The 18201-nt window shown below is 38.8% G+C and overlaps 2 protein-coding genes across 2 annotated transcripts in view; both read left to right on the top strand.

Annotated features, from left to right (window-relative positions):
- ess2 (ess-2 splicing factor homolog) overlaps positions 1–18201 on the top strand; it is a 779665-nt gene that overhangs the window by 660014 nt on the left and 101450 nt on the right. The gene's annotated exons all lie outside the window — the stretch shown is intronic.
- Positions 1–18201, top strand: part of cabp1b (calcium binding protein 1b) — a gene marked incomplete at its 3' end in the record, with an annotated part of 35181 nt that overhangs the window by 8721 nt on the left and 8259 nt on the right. The window contains 1 exon segment of the mRNA NM_001002414.2: positions 16668–16698. Coding sequence (NP_001002414.1) covers positions 16668–16698 — 31 coding nt within the window.

Here is an 18201-nt window from a genome sequence, read left to right as displayed (position 1 = left end):
CCTCACAGCAAGAAGGTCGCTGAGTCGATCCTCGGCTCAGTTGGCGTTTCTGTGTGGAGTTTTCATGTTCTCCCAGCGTTCGTGTGGGTTTCCTCCGGGTGTTCCGGTTTCCCCCACAGTCCAAAGACATGCGGTACAGGTGAATTGGGTAGGCTAAATTGTCCTTAGTGTATGAGTGTGTGTGTAGATGTTTCCCAGAGATGGGTTGCGGCTGGAAGGACATCCGCTGCGTAAAAACTTGCTGGATAAGTTGGCGGTTCATTCCGCTGTGGCGACCCCAGATTAATAAAGGGACTAAGCCGACAAGAAAATGAATGAATGAATTAGACTACGTGTGAGCTTTTGTAAGTGAGTTTATGTTTTAGAATAGAATATGTAATGTTCTCAATAATATTTGTAAAGGAAACACAGGCCTTATATGTGCTGTTTACATATATTTCAGTTAGTAGGGGAAACGAGTGCATGTTATACCAAAACTAATAGTGCATTTTATTTTAAATGCGTGTGTGTGTGTGTGTGTGTGTGTGTGTGTGTGTGTAAAACAATATCATTTGCACAAATAAATGATGGGGTTCTTCTCTAAAGAAGTTGTTACTCCACTCCGTTTAGAGCATCATTATGGGCTTTTTATGAGTCTCTGTTGCAGTTTGAACCACGTTAGTTATAACATTAAGGGCTCTATTTTGACGATCCATGCGCTAAGTGCAAAGCGCAGGGCGCAAACGCATTCAGGGTGTGTCAGAATATACTTTTGCTAATATAAGGAAGGAAAAATCCGATTTGTGTCGTGGTGCATGGTCTAAAAGGGTGGAGTTTATTTTCTTAATGAGTTATAGGTGTGTGTTTGAGAATAAACCAATCAGAGTCTCATCTCCCATTCCCTTTAAGAGTCAGTTGCGTCGCGCCATGGCGCATTTGCTATTTACATGACGTAAAGTAAGTGGAAAAACTGAGCATTTCACAAGCAAGAAAACAGTTAAACAGAGCATCTACAGCATGAGAATGAGAGATAAATTAATAACTTTCACTTTCGCTCTCGTGGATATGGAAACGTGTTTTACGCACAGACATCAATTAGCCTATAAAAAATTTATTTTGTTTGTTAAGCGCAAAGATTTGCTTCAAAACTATTTCTAAATTCAGTTCTAATTTCCAGCAAATTAATAAATGAACAATAATAACGAAGTGTGGTCAAAATACTGAGTTATATCCAAATACACATGCTGTGCCCCACATGCTCTAAAACCTGACAGGTGGACAAATCTAAGCTTGTTTTTAATAAAACAAATATAAATATAAATATAATAAATAATACTGATAATAATAATAACATTATACAAAAGCAAATTGTTATGAATGAACTGAAAAAGCCTCCCGAGATGAAGAAGGCATGAAGGCAGTGGTGTTTATATTTATGTAGGCTAGAAAATAATGTTTTGTAATATTTTAATCCTTTATATTTATATACTATATACAGGGGCGCAACTACACATTTACTGAGGGGTATGCGGGTTCAAATTTTGTGTGATCCCTCTTATTTTGGCAAACTAATAATTAAATTAATTAATTAATAATAAATGAAGACAAATTTTCAGATTAACCTTATAACTTTTGACATTATGTATGATTTGACAGTTTATTTTAATAAAAATAAAAACAAATCTAAACAGTTACATCTACATGAACACTTTCGGCTGTGTGACTGCATGTTATTGTGTTAAATGATTTTGAATTAAACAATAACAATGTTATATTTTTATAAAATGCAAAATAATTTTTTTTAACAAAACATATTTATTTATTTGTATTATTTAAAACTTTTAATAAGGGTAATTTTAAAAATAGTTTTGGCACAATGCCCCCCCCCCCCATGTTTGTCGCCCCTATGCGCCGCATATACTGCATACCCCCTTTTTGCGCCACTGACTATATATATCCTTAATACTTCAATTCTTTTTCATATATAAAGATATTTGCGTATTGCTCTACATCTTGAGTGTATTAAGCAATGTGTAAGCGAGGCGCATAACTAACGCTCTCTGACTGGCTTTGTTCTGGTCAACTTAAAAATCTATTATAGTTTCTGAAAATAGCAATGCGCCAGCAATGCGCCTCAACACGCCTCCCTTTTTAAACCAGAACGCCTATGGGTGCACATATGAGCGCAAATGCATTTGCTATTTAAACAGTGTGGCAAAAAACATCAAAACGACTCTTGCACCAAGCTGAAACTAGCAAAAAACAATTGCGTCGCTTCTTGCGCCACATTGCGCCGGGTGTATGATAGGGCCCAAAACCTCCATAATGATGCTCTAAACGGGGTAGAGTAACAACTTCTTTAGAGAAAAACCCCATCATTTCTTTGTGCAAATTCTATTTTTAATAGTATTATTATTATTAAGTAGTATATTGTTTATTTATTTATTTATTTATTTTTTTTGAGTCTACTTTTACAACTTGACGCATGTAAACCACAGCAGAAAATTCTAAGTAGCAGGCCCATGTCATATACAGTACACATACCTAATAAGTAACATACTATAAATTAAAAGCATTAACATATGCTATATATTTTGTTTTCACAAGCTTTGGAGACGTAACATGAATTCCGCTTTTAAATAATGGGTCACCTATAGCTTTCGTCACAGCCACGGCTGTGTTCAAAATGACATCAATGTTTTCAAGGTGCACTGCGAAGGGAGTGCAATTGTAAACAGGAAGATCACTAAAACTGAATTGTAAAAATACTATGAAAGTAAATTACACATAAGAGAGATGACCTTAATGCTTTTTTATTTTGAATAATTACAAGTTTAAATGTTATAATGTTCTAAATGAACAGGGCATAGGGGGGATAACTGGGAATAGAACACAGCTAGGAACTATGCCTCTAACTACAGCTCCATAGTTACAGTTGCAAGCATACAGGTTTGCCACACAGTTTGCGAATGTTCATTGGAGCGACGGATTTGGGAAATGCCAAATCAATGTACTATGTTTGTAATGACGGAACTTGTGTCTTTAGTTGGCTAATCTTGGTTTTCAGAAACACACTTCTGATTGGTTATTCAACAACTAATTAGAGTGTGAGCGTGACAGTGAAGTGACGTAGCAAGAACACAAGGAGGCTTTAATTTTGTAACATTTCTTAAATATGTGCAAGTGATATGGACGCTGGTTTGAACCTCGGCTGGGTCAGTTGGCATTTCTGTGTGGAGTTTGCATGTTCTCCTCGTGTTGGCGTGGGTTTCCTCCGGGTGCTCCGGTTTCCCCCACAGTCCAAACACATGCGCTATAGATGAATTGATTAACTAAATTGGCCGTAGTGTATGAGAGTGTGTATGAATGTGAGAGTGTATGGGTGTTTCCCAGTACTGGGTTACAGCTGGAAAGGCATCAGCTGTGTAAAACATATGCTGGAATAGTTGGCGGTTCGTTCCACTGTGGCGACCCCTGATAAATAAGAACTAAGCTGAAGGAAAACGAATGAACGAGTTTCATATTTCTCTCACACAACTAAAAGCAATTAAGCTCAAACTACATTTCTCATCATCTCCTGTGGCAGCATGAAAATGCTAAAAATACACAGGAAAATATTGAATGCACACCTAACGTGCATCATTTGCTCTTCTCCGCATTGCATTAGAGCTAAATTAATTTTCCTGCCACAGTCAGGAAGTGAAAAAGAGCGAAAGAGAAATTGTCTGGAGAGTCAGTTTTATTCCAACTAAAAGCAATTAAAGCCATAAACACCCCCCCCCCCCCCCCTGAGGACCTCGAATGCCAGAATGCTGATCCAGGAACATTTTGTGCTCGGCTAAATCCCTTTAAGTGCAAAACTCTGAAGGTTTAGAGTTCAGCTTGTGATAACAATTTACAGTAAGGTTGTATTAGTTAATGTATTTACTAATGTGAACAAACAATTAACAATATGTATATAGACTATCTGACAAAAGTCTTGTCGCCTATCCAAGTTTCAGCAAATAATAACTTGACTTCTACTTGATCATTTGGTATCAGAAGTGGCTTACATGAAAGGCAAAGGCCTTGATTCTGATCATGTGTTGATGATTATTGATCTAATCAGGACAGTAAGGTCTGACTTTGCTTAGACAAAAGTCTCATCACTGAACAGAAATAATGTCCAGTCTAGAATATAAAGTCCTGCTGCAGTGGAGACAGAATGAATATTGTGTCTGACTCCATCATGAGCTTGGAGGACTGCATCCATACATCTCTGACATGACTCAAATCACTGATTAATAAAGTCATCTGAAATGGCAAAGAAAGTGTTCTTGCAGGACTTCCAGAGTGAATTAAGATTCTGTGGATTCATCATCAATACCTCCTCCTTCATCTTACCCCAGACATGCTCAATAATGTTCATGTCTGGTGACTGGTCTGGTCAATCCTGCTTGACTTTCTTTGCTTTCAGGAGCTTTGATATGGAGGCTGAAGTATGAGGAGCGCTATCCTGCTGGAGAATTTGCCCTCTCCTGTGGTTTGTAATGTAATGGGCAGCACAAGTGTCTTGATACCTCAGGCTGTTGATGTTGCCATCCACTCTGCAGATCTCTCGCACGCCCCCATACTGAATGATTTTTGAATGAATGACCAAGATTTTTTCTTCACCAAACTTGACTGATTTCTGTCTCTTGGGTTCATGCGGGTTCCAGTAGGTCTTCTGCAGTATTTGTGATGATTGGGATGCAGTTCAACAGATGATTCATCAGAAAAATTTACCTTCTGCCACTTTTCCAAATGATCAACTAGAAGTCAAGTTGTTAGAGACCGAGCACCGGAACAGTGCGTAGGCTCTATTGGAATTGCTCCGTTTCTTCTTCTTATTCTTCCCTAGGAAGAATCGTGATATTGAGGGTCTAAACATGCCCAAAAACTCATGAAACTTTGCACACGCCTCAGAAGTGAAGTGGGTGTGACAAAATGGCTTAACAGTGCCACCTATGCACATTAGACGGACTGGCCCCCGAGCTACGATTCATGTACACGTACAAAAATACACATCAAACATGCAAATACCTATAGACCTTTTTCATAGCTGCTGCATGGAGGGCGCCATAACGACCAGCGTCTTCCAATAGAATGCTAAAAACTTCCGTTTACAGCGTGTACAACTGGTAATTTGCGCTCCGAAAATGGGTTTCAATAACGTTTTTAATGGATAACAGAGTGTTTTTGTGACACACAACTTAGAAATGTGTCTGTTAAAGCCGTTATAATCTGTCACATGTGGTTCAAGCGCGTCAGAAATACGGGAATAACGTTCTCCTAGTTCACGTGTCTGCCGTCAGAAATACAGTACCCGGCCTGTCAGCTGTTAGCTCAGCGGCTCTTTAATACAAACACACACACACCCATAGAGAAAGAGAAAAAGAGAGCGAGAGCGCAAACCAGAGTACTGGCATGAAACTTAACAGGTATGAAAGTCGTGCAATTTACAAAAATGAGCAATAAAAGTCTGTTATTGATCCTCTGCTGGCTGATTTGCTGTTCATTCTAATCGCGAGCCGTTTGTGTTTTATTTCGTGTGTTGTATTCACCACGGTTTGTGTTTTTCTGTCATTTCGAAATGACACTAGCCTATATTTTCACTTTGTCACAGTTATTAAATCAGTGTGTCAGTGGCACAGTACAGGCTACGTGTGTGTGTCAAACATTTTGGTGAACTACATTTGTTTGGGCTGGTTATATATTTGAAATAAAGAGAAAATGTTGACTTTAGCGATGACGAGGCTTCATTTAAACTGCAGAAGATGCTGTCTGACAATGAGGGGAAAACGCCTCACAGTAGCTGTTTTCCATCCTATTAGATCGCATTTCTTTAAATGATCAGTCCAGGAGATGCTGCTGATGGACAACAGTATTAGTTCAAAGAGGATAAAAGCAGGTAAAGTAGATTACAACTATCATTTCAAAGCTGTCCAAATGTGACTGTTTACACGCATCAGCTGCCGACCGGAAGTTCTTCGCATTCTCCTTGTGCATACACGCAAAGCATAATGGGTAATTTTGCGTTCCAAGAAAAAGGTCTATAAAAAAAAAAAAATATATATATATATATATATATATATCTTGAAGTGTACTCTCAAACCAAACAGGAAGTCGATATTTTTAACTTCCTGCGGCAAAAAAGTGGCATTTTGCCATTTCCAGGTGTTGTATTTTAACAAACACCTCCTAGGGATTTTATCGGATCAGCACCAAAATTGGGTTTTGTCATCTAAAGGCCTTGGCGATGTTAAATTGTGAAGATCTAGAGTTTTTATCGAAGGCCTCGTAAACTTTTACGATTGGCCACGAAAAAGGAAGTTATAATAACTCAGGCATGCATTCTCTGATTCTCACATGAAATTCACACGTTTGCTAAGAGTCTTGACCTGAACACGTTTACATGCCAATATCCAGTTACAGTTATAGCGCCACCTGCTGGCAACAGGAAATGACATGTTTTACACTGTAACAAACTCCTCCCACAAATTTTATCACCCATGTTCCATCAGGTTAGTCCAAAGGCCTTTGTGATGCTGAATTGTGAATATCTAGAGCAGGGGTCACCAATCTCGGTCCTGGAGGGCCGGTTTCCTTGCAGGGTTTAGCTCCAACTTGCCTCAACACACCTCAAGTATACCTAGTAAGACCTTGATTAGCTTGTTCAGGTGTGTTTGATTAGGGTTGGAGCTAAAATCTGCAGGACACCGGCCCTCCAGGAACAAGTTTGGTGACCCCTGATCTAGAGTGTCTGTGGCAGACTGACAAAGTTGAGTGCTTCGCCACGGAGGAGGAAGTACTTATAACTCAACTACACAATAGCCCCTTTCACACAGTGATACCGGTAAATATCCGGAAAATTTCTGGAACGACTTTACCGGTAAATTAAAAAAAGCGCTGTTCACACAGGCGAGGACGTTACGGAATTTATCCGGAAAAGAGCATTCACACATCCATCGCAAAATGCCGTTAAATTCTGACATCATTAACTAGAAATGAGCTCTAAACGGCTGCGCTTGTGTTTGTAAACATTTGACTACATCACAAACTCTGTGGATGGATCAGATTTGTGAAAAACTCCAATGAAAACATAGAGAAACACTTGCGCATGTCGAGATGTTCAAGATATGTGTGTGTGCTGGCGCTATGGGCGCTCACGGGCACACGCAAAGCTTGAAGGTAAACAAACAACGGCTTATCATAAACATTTTATCGATAATTTTTTACACAGTTGGCATTAAGAAGGAACATATAAACGTTATCTGCCTAACATCTAATAGCTAAAGGTGTCCGGAAAAATATTCAAAGGCTTTTATTCTCATAAACCACGCGCACGTGAATGCGTCTGACTGTTCTGATTGGCTAAAGTAGACGTCTCACGTCAGAACAATCTAGACGTGGACGCGCTCTTTCCGGAAATCTTTCTTCTGCGTTCACACAGCGCAGCATTCCGGCAAATTACCGGTAATGTTGCAACTTCTCTTTCCAGAAAATAGCCAGAACGAATTTACCGGTATTTTCAAAAAGGACCTGTTCACACATCAGGCCCGGATTGGCTAATCGGGAGGATCGGGAGAATTCCCGGTGGGCCGGTCCGTTTTTTGGCCGCGAGGGCCGGTGTCCCTAGCTCTAGAATCTATTGCTCTCAGCAGTCACACTTTTTAAATATAATTTATTTATTTACTTGACCACAGCCTTCTAATTAATTATTTTACCGCAGCTCTGCTCTTTTTATCTATTTTCTCGTAGCCCCGTGAGCAGCCTGCAGGTTAATGATGATATAACTAGATGAGCCACCCTCTATTGAATAGCTGTTGTGGTACAGTGGTTAGCACATTAAGTTACGACGCGGCCAATCAGGGTTCGGTCCCCGTCTACGAAGATTTTTTTTTTCATTTTTATTGTTAAGACATATAATACTGTAAGGGTTGTTGAACATTTGAAGTTCTAAAACAGCTGTTTTCTCAACAACAAAAAAAAGACGTGATAGTGTAATTAGAAACTGAATTGGAAATGACCTTATTTTAAGATAGTCAGTGGTGAACTGAGGTGGGCCGGTCTAAGGCTTGAAACTCCAGGGCTGAAAAAGAGTCCCACTCCGGCCCTGTCACACATACAACCTTTCCGGAAAATTGCCGGTAATTTTCCGGAAAGGTCTGTATGTGTGAAAGGGGCTAATGTCTGATATGCCAGAAAATTCACAGGTTCGATGAGATTTCTCTCCTGAAGACATCTACATGCCAATATTGAGTCACAGTCATAGCGCCACTTGCTGACAGAAGGACGTTTGGCATAAATCAATCATTTTCTCAGATTTGTTTATATATACATCAGCTTAAATTAATATTGTCTACTGTTCTCTGTCATCCTAAGGCCATCGAGCAGCCTGTGTGCTAGGTCCCTTTCATCGCTGCTTGCAGCTTTAATTATTTGTTGCTCTTACAACTGGGATCCACGACAAGGCTTTTTCCAGGTAGTGTAGTACAGTATTTGTCCATGTTCGTTAAAGAAAATACAGTTGTTCATTGTTAGTTCATGTTAACTCACAGTGCATGAACTAATATTAATTTTGACGTTAATAACGCATTAGTAAATGCTGAACTATGATTAATAAATGCTGTACATGTGTCGCTCATAATTAGTTCATGCCAGTAAATACATGAAACCTTATTGTGAAGTGTGACCACATAACAGAGGGATCCTAAATGCATTTCAAGACTGACTGACTGACTGACAGACCCGTCTATCCAATGGTGTGTGTGCGTGTGTGTAGTTTCTGACTGTGTGTTTACCCCTCGTTCCTCATTGACTGCTGTCAGGACCGGAAGCGCAGCTATAAAGCGGTGCAGTCGTGTGAGGAAGGGGTGACATCTGGAGAGGCGCTCGCGGCCTTGGCACAAAACTCCACATACATGCACAATGTGCTCGGGCCGGCCTGCATCTTCCTCCGCAAGGGCTTCGCTGAGAGCCGGCAGGCTGTACGTAAGTCTGGACACACACATCTACACACACATGCTCGCGCACATCTGATGGGATTTCATGCTTTATGAGCACTCTCCATAAATGTAATTATGTTTCTACGATATGACACTTACACCCAAGTGAAAAAAAAACTATCTGAAGTTTAACATTTGCTAAATTCTTCATTCTGTGTGTATTATGAGCTGTTTTCCTCATAGGGAAGAAAAAAATATCCCCACAACGGCAAAAATTAATGGTATTGCTATACTTGTAGGCAGGGCTTTACATTAACACCCGCCAACCCGCCAAATGCAGGTAGATTTCAGCTTTGGCGGGTTAGACAGACACCTCCACTAGCCACTTTGGCTGGTTGAAAATAATTTCTAAATTGTAGTTTTCCTAAAAGCAGGGTTCGACAATATAAGGATGACCCAATAAGCGAGCAAATGTGATCTTAGAATCGAGAAGTAATATAATTGTGATCACGCGAGCAGAAGAAAGCAAGAGAATACTGAATGAGAGGATGATCATCACTCGCGCTAACAGCTGATGTGATGCGCGTGACTTCTTTAAACGCGTGTGCGCGACTGCTTAACACGTGCGCGCTCCCGAATCGTGAAGCAACCATGTCTGGAACAGGTTCTGGAAATACAACTGTCATCGGTTCTCTTTCAAATAAACTAGACAAACAGTGATGAACATGCATCCACAGTCCTGCTGCTTTTAAGAGCTCAAACCGTACGTTCACACCGAAAGCAGCGACAACGTCAAAGTAGCCGGAAGTCATTCATTTTCAATGAGAGCCGGCGGCGATAGGCGGCGATAAGCGGCGAGGAGCAGCGCGGTGCGTCTTCGCCGGCGTGAGCGTTGAGGAGAGTTGAAATGAAGTCAACTTTATGGTAATGAGCTATGACGCGGTTCAGCGGCAAGCAATCAGAATGAAGACGTCCATCGCTTGATAGCAGTTCAGAGAACACAGACCTGTGAACTTTGGTTCCGACCACAGTTGTTCCCAAGGGTTTGATTATTGCGGTCGCCGGATTTCCAATTATTTCCAATTTTTTCCTGCAGGAACATACATTAAATTAGTTACTGGCGACTTACTGATGTGCATTAATGTTATATAAATTTATCTTAAAAAAGCGGGAATCTCACGCTATGTGACGGTACAAAACAGTACTGCTGCTTCAGGATATTTCAGACATATGGACACATATTGGATAAATAGAGCAAAGCCACACCACACGCAACTTGATCTTCCATTGTTGTATGAATTTGATGAGAAGTGCGCAACATTTTCACGCTAAAAACATGTTTTATGCAGGAATGTAACTGATATGCTGCAACGGCTCCTTTAAATATGAGATCAATGTAGCGAGTTTTGACGCTCTCGCCGCCGGAGCTGAAGGCAGAGAGCGTTGTCGCCAGGGCGGCCAGAGCGACCTTGGACGCTCTCGCCGCTTTCGGTGTGAACGTACGGTGAATGTGTCTTTTTGTAAGCAGCACCGGTTGCTTTCACTTTGAACAGATTATTAAATAGCCTAAAGTTAACCGTGTGCATGTGATCATCCTTTCATTATCACACACGGTATGTTTCACCTGCTTTCATTTGCTTACCGGTTTATTTACTTTCATTTTTGTTAAAATGGTTTAATTATCTTTTTTTTTTTTTTTGCAATATTGCTTTAATGGGAGATGAACTCTCCATTTATATGCAGTTAGCTGGTAATCCGAGAGATCTTTAGCCTTGACAGATTACCGAGCATATTTTTGATACGTGACAATTATTATTTTTTTAAAGTCAATTGCTTTTCTTTCTTTTTTAAGAAATATTTTGTTAAATAAAAAGTATAGTATACAGCTATATTTTGCTTGTTTTGACTCATTAAAAATTTGTGGCTAAGAAATAATTATTGTTTAGTGTGGTTATAGTGATAAATTTGGTAAATCGTTAATTTTAAGCTCTAAAAAAGTCATAAAAAATAAAAACTAATTGCAATATAACACTATGAAACAACAACCCATTTATTCATGCTCATTGAGCAAGCTCATACTCGACACACAAAAAGTGAAATGAATGAGGAGGCATGTGGACATAAAAGAAAATTTTAATCAAGTAATTTTAGCATGTCAACATCAAATTTATGCATATAAAATATATTTTCCCAACAACAAAATTGTGGCTAGTGAAAATGCAGAGTGGCTAGCAACATTGGAAAACTACTAGCCACAGTGGCCGGTGATTAAAAAAGTTAATGTAAAGCCCTCCTCATTTGGTGAATGAAGCACCACACACAAACACAAACATAATGGGTTTTCATGCTTTATGAGCACTCCCCATAGACGTAATGATGATTCTATGGTACATACACTACACATAAACCCAAGTGAAAACAATCTGCGGTTTAACATTTACAAAATACTTCATTCTATGTGATTTATGAGCTGTTTTCCTCATGTCGAACAAAAAATGTCCCTACAAGTGCAGAAATGACTAGTATTGCTACTTGTGGGGACATTTAGTGAATGCATATGTAACCCCCGCTGGTCCTACTGCACCCAACCCGCTCCGAGCTGGGATCGAACCGGCGACCTTCCGCATGGGAGTCAGTTGCTCTAACAAGAAGCCTAAAGACTATGGCCTCTGTCGCTAGATCATCTTTAGAGGTCAGAGGAGTGAGGTTTACCTGCACAGCACTTCACTAGCTGACCTCCGCTACACTCACCCGCCTAAACTTCACTCCCATCGGGGTCACGGCACCAATGTAACCCCACCATTCCTACTGCACCCAACCCGTTCTCTGACCTGGGAGCGAACCGGCGACCTTCCGCATGGGAGTCGGTTGCTCAACCAAGAAGGCTAAAGACCATGGCCTCTAGTGTCTGTCGCTAGAGCACCTTTAGAGGTCAGAAAAGTGAGGTTTACCTGCACAGCACTTCACTAGCAGGCCTCCATTATACATACCTCAAGTAAACACACATATACATGATGAGTTGTAATGCTTTATAAGCACTCTCCATTGACGTAATGATGTTTCTACTGTACAGAAATGTCTAGTATGGCTACTTGTGGGGACATTTAGTAATTGCATATGTAACCCCACTGGGCCCATGGCACCCAACACGCTCTGAGCTGGGATCAAACCGGTGACCTTCCGCATGGGAGTCAGTTGCTCTAACAAGGAGGCTAAAGACTATGGTCTCTGTCGCTAGATCATCTTTAGAGGTCAGAGGAGTGAGGTTTACCTGCACAGCACTCCACTAGCTGACCTCAGCTACACTCATCCACCCAAACCTCACTCCCATTCGGGTCACGGCACCAATGTAATCCCGCCAGTCTGCACCCAACCTGTTATCTGAGCTGGGATCGAACCGGCGACGTTCAGCATGGAAGTCGGTTGCTTTAACAAGGAGGCTAAAGACTATGGCCTCTAGCGTCTGTACTCACTGTACTGTATTTTATTCTGAAATGTATTCCTACACTGCAAGAAATCTGGTCAGGAATGCAGAACTCTGTTTTACTTTTACAAAATACTTCATTCTCTGTGATTTATGAGCCATTTTCTTTATGGGGACCAAAAAATGTCACCACAAAGGCAAAAATTACTGGTATTGCTATACTTGTGGGGACATTTGGTGAAAAAATAACAGGATCACACACACACAATGGGTTTCCATGCTTTATGGGCACTGTCCATAGATTTCTGTACTGTACTTACTATATATTCTGTCCTCTTTGCCCAACACTATGCCTAAACCCAATACTCATAGAAAAAAATCTGTAATTTAACATTTACAAATTACCTCATTCTCTGTGTATTATGAGTGGAAAAATCTCCTCATCTCCCCACACACACTCAAATGAGTAGGGTTGGATTTTTATGTTTTAAGGGGACCCTTCATAGACGTAAGAATTTTTATACTGTACATACCGTATATTCTGTCCTCTTCACCCAACAGTTTGCCTAAACCCAACCCTGACAGAATAAAATGGTAGTTTTACATTTACAAAATATTTCATTTATTGTGATTTATGGGCCATTTTTCTCATCGGGACCAGAAATTGTCTCTACAAGGTCAAAAATGACTGCTATTACTATATATGTGGGGACATTTGGTCCTTACAACATCACGAATACCAGAAGCACACACACACACACACCTGCGCGCTCATGCAGAACAAGCTCTGGCATATTTTCTGATTTTCAGAAGAGACACACTCTGTATGCATTAAAAATGATATAAAGGACAAAGCACTGTCAACATCACTACACAAACCATAGATCATGCTTATAAAGCTTTTGCAACACTGACTGCCCTACTTTTCCAAAAGAATGATGATTGAAATTCATATAAAAACTGCTTTAGTTATTGACAAATACATAGCTGAGTGTGACAGAGATGATCATGCAATACGTCAAACATATTTCGGACGCTGGAAATGTATAATCTGCACTCATCACATAATGAGAATAGACTTAATCTACGGTCTAAACACAGAGATCATCTGTAAATGGATATTTGAAATTGCATTTCCTGCGCTCTGACATGCAAAGTTTTTGATTTAAATTAACATTTTGCCAAATTTATATGTAATTACTTACGCTTTTATGAGCTCACGAAGAGATTACATTGGATATTAGTATTTAAAATGTGCATCTTTTCACACCATGGGTCCATTTAAAATGGATTAATAAAGGGTTTGAAGGTATGGAAAATAATATTTTATAATAATAATTCAGCAGTGGTGCTTTCCTCTGTTATAATCATTTCACCTCACATATAAATGAGTTTGCTGTTTGTTATGATTGGGATTGAATGATGCATAGTCTGTCTTAAATGTGATGAGCATTTTTACTGTATCAAAAACATGCAGCACTACTATTGTAAAGTGATTCTTTACAGAATGACTCTTATGAATCAGTTTTTTTGAATCAAAGGCACACATTTCTGATTATAAGTCTGATTGTAAACCGAGGGAATATGAGCAAATTCTTTTTTCAAAGTTTGCAAGAATACACAGCTCGGTCTAGTCATGCCAACGAGTTCTGTTGTTCAGAGGTAAATCGTGTTCGCTTGTGTTTAAGGAGAGCTGTGGAGCTCAATGCTGGGATCAAAGAAACGAACAGCTTGAGCTGATTATGAGAGATCAATCCTGAGTTTATGAAGACTTAATCCAAATGGGAAGATGGAGTTTAAAAACCGTGCAGACGTTAAATCTGTTTGAGACGCTTAAAAGGCCGAGTGTATTAGTTTACATGTGCCATTGTGATCCTAATGCTGTGATCAGTTACTGCTTTATATATATATATATTAAATACAGTTGAAGTCAGAACCATTAGTCCCCCTTGTTTATTTTTCCCCCCAATTTCTGTTTAACCTAAAGATTTTTCAACACATTTCTAAACACAATAGTTTTAATAACTCATTTCTAATAACTGATTTATTTTATCGTCGCCATGATGACAGTAAATAATATTTGACTAGATATTTTTCAAGATACTTCTATACAGCTTAAAGAAACATTTAAAGGCTTAACTAGGTTAATTAGGTTAACTAGGCAGGTTAGGGTAATAAGGCAAGTTATCGTATAACGATGATTTGTTCTGTAGACCATCGGAAAAAAAATAGCGTAAAGAGGCTAATAATTTTGTCCTTAAAATGGCTTTTAAAAAAATTCAAAAATGCTTTTATTGTAGCCGAAATATAACAAATCAGACTTTCTCCTGAAGAAAAAAATATTATCAGACATACTGTGAAAATTTCCTTGCTCTGTTAAACATCATTTGGGAAAAATTTAAAAGAGAAAAAAATAATTTAATAATAATATTAATTAATTTTTAATTAATATTAAAAGAGAAAAAAATTCAAAGGGGGGCTAATAATTCTGACTTCAACTGTATTGCTTACTATATATATATATATATATATATATATATATATATATATATATATATATATATATATATATATATATATATATATATATACATACATACTGGAAACAGTACTTTCCACCCTCATTAAAATACAGATGGTTGTTGCAGTTACATTACTGTAAGTCATTTATAAAACACCTTTGTTCAAAGCGACTTACAATTGAGTAGGCATTTAGCGATTCAACAAGAAGATTGCCTCTTTCTGCTCTATTATGATGATGTAAATCGAGTCTAAAGCGCATGGTGCAAAGCATTAAGGACATGTTCAAATCCACTTTTGTTATTTTAAGAATGAAAAAATATGATTTGCGCCCGGCACATGGTCTAACAGGGTTGTGCTTATTCTCTTAATGAGTTCTGGGTGTGTTTTGTGCATAGTGTTCATTAAACCTATCAGAGTCTCATCTCATATTGCCTTTAAGAGTCGTGCCAGGGCGCTTTTGCTATTTACATGGTGACATTGTAAGTGAAAAAACTGAACGCTTCTCTAGCGAGAAAACAGCTAAACAAGCCTGCAGCTAGAATAAACAGCAAGCTTTCTCCGTTCGGCCTCTTTCTCTTTACTTTATTTTTACTCTTTACTCCTTTGCTTTTGTGGATAAGGAAACAGTGGAAACTCACTCCACTGAAGACATCTATTAGCCTACATATTTAATTTAGTTTGTTAAGCCCAAAGTTTTGTTTAAAAACTATTTCCAAATTCAGTTCTATTTTCCAGCAAACGAATAAATGAACAGTAATAATGAAGTGTGGTCAAACAACTGAGAACGTCCTGTTCTTTTGCCACATATAGTGATGAATACGTCTCCAAAACCCGACAGGTCAACAAATCTAAACTTGTTTTTATTAAAATAAATATGCATAATAAATACTGTTAATACTAATATTATTCTAATGTAAATTGTCGTGAATAAAAAAAAAAAAAAAGTACTGCTGGATATTGGAAAAACCTGACATTGCAATATTTAGTTTTTCTGTAATATATATTTAGATATTAATATAGTTTCACTAGATGATTTAAGCAGCTCTTTTTGAAAATATTTCATTGATTTAGACAGATTGGAATGAGCAAGTCAAGCATAAATTCTAAACTACAAGCATACACTGTTAAGGAGTTTTGTAAATTACAAACTATTTAACTGTAATAAGAACTGCGTTATGCAGTATGTTACTGTATTTTAAAGTTGCACTGTGAAAATTACTGTATATTTTACAGTAAACATGCAATACTGCACATATACAGCAATGTAAATGGCTCTGCAAATGTAAATAAAGTTCTTTTGCTGAAATTATTTTACTGTAAGTTACTGTATTTTCTACAGGAAATTGTTAACAGTGTAAATAAATACAACAGATCAAAGATAAAAGTGTAACAAACAGCCGTTAATGGTTTTCTGGGGAGCCTCAACAGTATTCAGGCATAAATATCAAACATAAAATAAGATGGTCATCATTATAAAATTACTTAAAAATTATAATCCTAATGTTTTATTATTTAATAAATGGTCTATTCTTGCAATGTGACTATTGCGGTTACACTCATTGCGATATCGATGCTCAAACGATATGTCATTTAGCCATAATACAATAATGGTAATCAATGTACCCTCCAGAAAAATGTTATTGTAATAAAAATCATGGTTATTTTCATGGTTTATTTTTATTAAATGAACAACTGGGAGTCTTCTGTCATTAATGCAGCAGAACTGGACATATATTCATGGTTTGTTGCTGATGACTTTGTTTGTTGTGTTTCAGAACAGAGAGCTGAGACCAGAAGAAATGGATGGTAAGGTTCATATTATGCAACACCTCTTCTTTTCTGATTATAATCATCAGAAATGTTTATTGAGCAACCAATCATTATATTATAACAGGGTTATTCAATTGGCGGCCTGCGGGCTGAACCCGGCCCTCGAGGCAATTTGTTCTGGCCCTCCAAATAGTGTGACCAAGACAAAAAAATGTACTTAGTTCAGTCGAAAAACGGCCGCTAGGGCTATGAAGTGACGTGCGTCTGTTTAATTCAGTGTGAGCTGCAGAGGCTCAGCAGAGTCACCATAAGCGAGTGGTGCGGACAGCCGTAAATATTCGGATATGTTTTCTAGAAAATTCCTTTTGCAAAATGCACTGTAATCATTAATAGGGATGCAACGATTAGCTGATTTCACTATTAACTGCTCTTTAATTCGTCACAGTTAATTAATCGTAAAGGCTTCTTTAAGCCGCATTTCTGTTGCACGGAAAAGTTATGACAAGTTGCCAACTGTGCGCTAGTTTAAAGTTCCAAGTATGTACACCGAGGCTAATACACACGCACACCGGATTAACAATAGCAGCAGCCGTTCCCATATCACGTCTTTTCCGCTTACAAGTTTGTTATTTCTAATGCAAGAATGACAATATGCGCGCACAAGTGGAACAACGGGCTTGCCTCTGTCAGGGCGCACGCAGTAGAAAACATCTCACGGTGAGAGTTGTGCGTGCCTTTCAGTGCAATGTCAACAAAAGATATGTTAAACAAATTATTATTATTATTATTATTATTATTAATAATATATCACATTATTTTTTATATGATTATGTACGCATGAACCCAGGTGATAACCCAGCTTACCTCCATGTGGATGGCACTGTTCCACTATTACCAGATTGCTCAGTAGCTCACCGTGTATGTCAGCAGACTTGAGATGCAGAACAAAGTTGACCCGAACAACAGGGTTCGAGTCAGGGGAAGAAGGGTTCCAGAAAGTGGGTAACGCCCCATTCACATGGGGCGTCAACGCCTCCCATTCACTTAGAATGGGTGACGTCAGGCATTGCCGAACTGCATTGTGGATCCGTCGACGCTGCATAAAAGTTGGGACTTGCTCAACTTTTCAAGCGGCGACGGAAGCGTCAGCCAATCAGATCGCTGTATGCAAATACACCAGCTCTGTCAAGCGTTGACGCTGAAGCCCCGTGTGAATGGGGCGTAAAACAAAAACAAAAGGCAAAATATAAAACAAACAAACAAACCAGCAAATAACAGGGTGAGAATGTGGTAAGATCCAAAAGCATGGTAAAAATCAGACGGTTTTCCTTTTATTGGATTGCTTATGAAAACACTATTGGTTGGGTTTAGGTCGATCGGTCAGTCAGTCTGCGGATTTACAAGAGAAGAGAAGGCATGAATGGCACTCGCAAGAGAAATCTGAGATCTGAAAAAGAGTACACATTGGCCTCTGGTGGATTCGCAAAAACAAAAACTGCAAAACAACGTAACTCCCTGGACGTATTTCGCGCTCTCCAG

The sequence above is a fragment of the Danio rerio genome, chromosome 10 (assembly GCF_049306965.1).
Source record: "Danio rerio strain Tuebingen ecotype United States chromosome 10, GRCz12tu, whole genome shotgun sequence".
In the NCBI taxonomy this organism is placed as follows: domain Eukaryota; kingdom Metazoa; phylum Chordata; class Actinopteri; order Cypriniformes; family Danionidae; genus Danio; species Danio rerio.
Note: the sequence above shows the minus strand (reverse complement) of the source record. Positions and strands in the feature narration are given on the sequence as shown.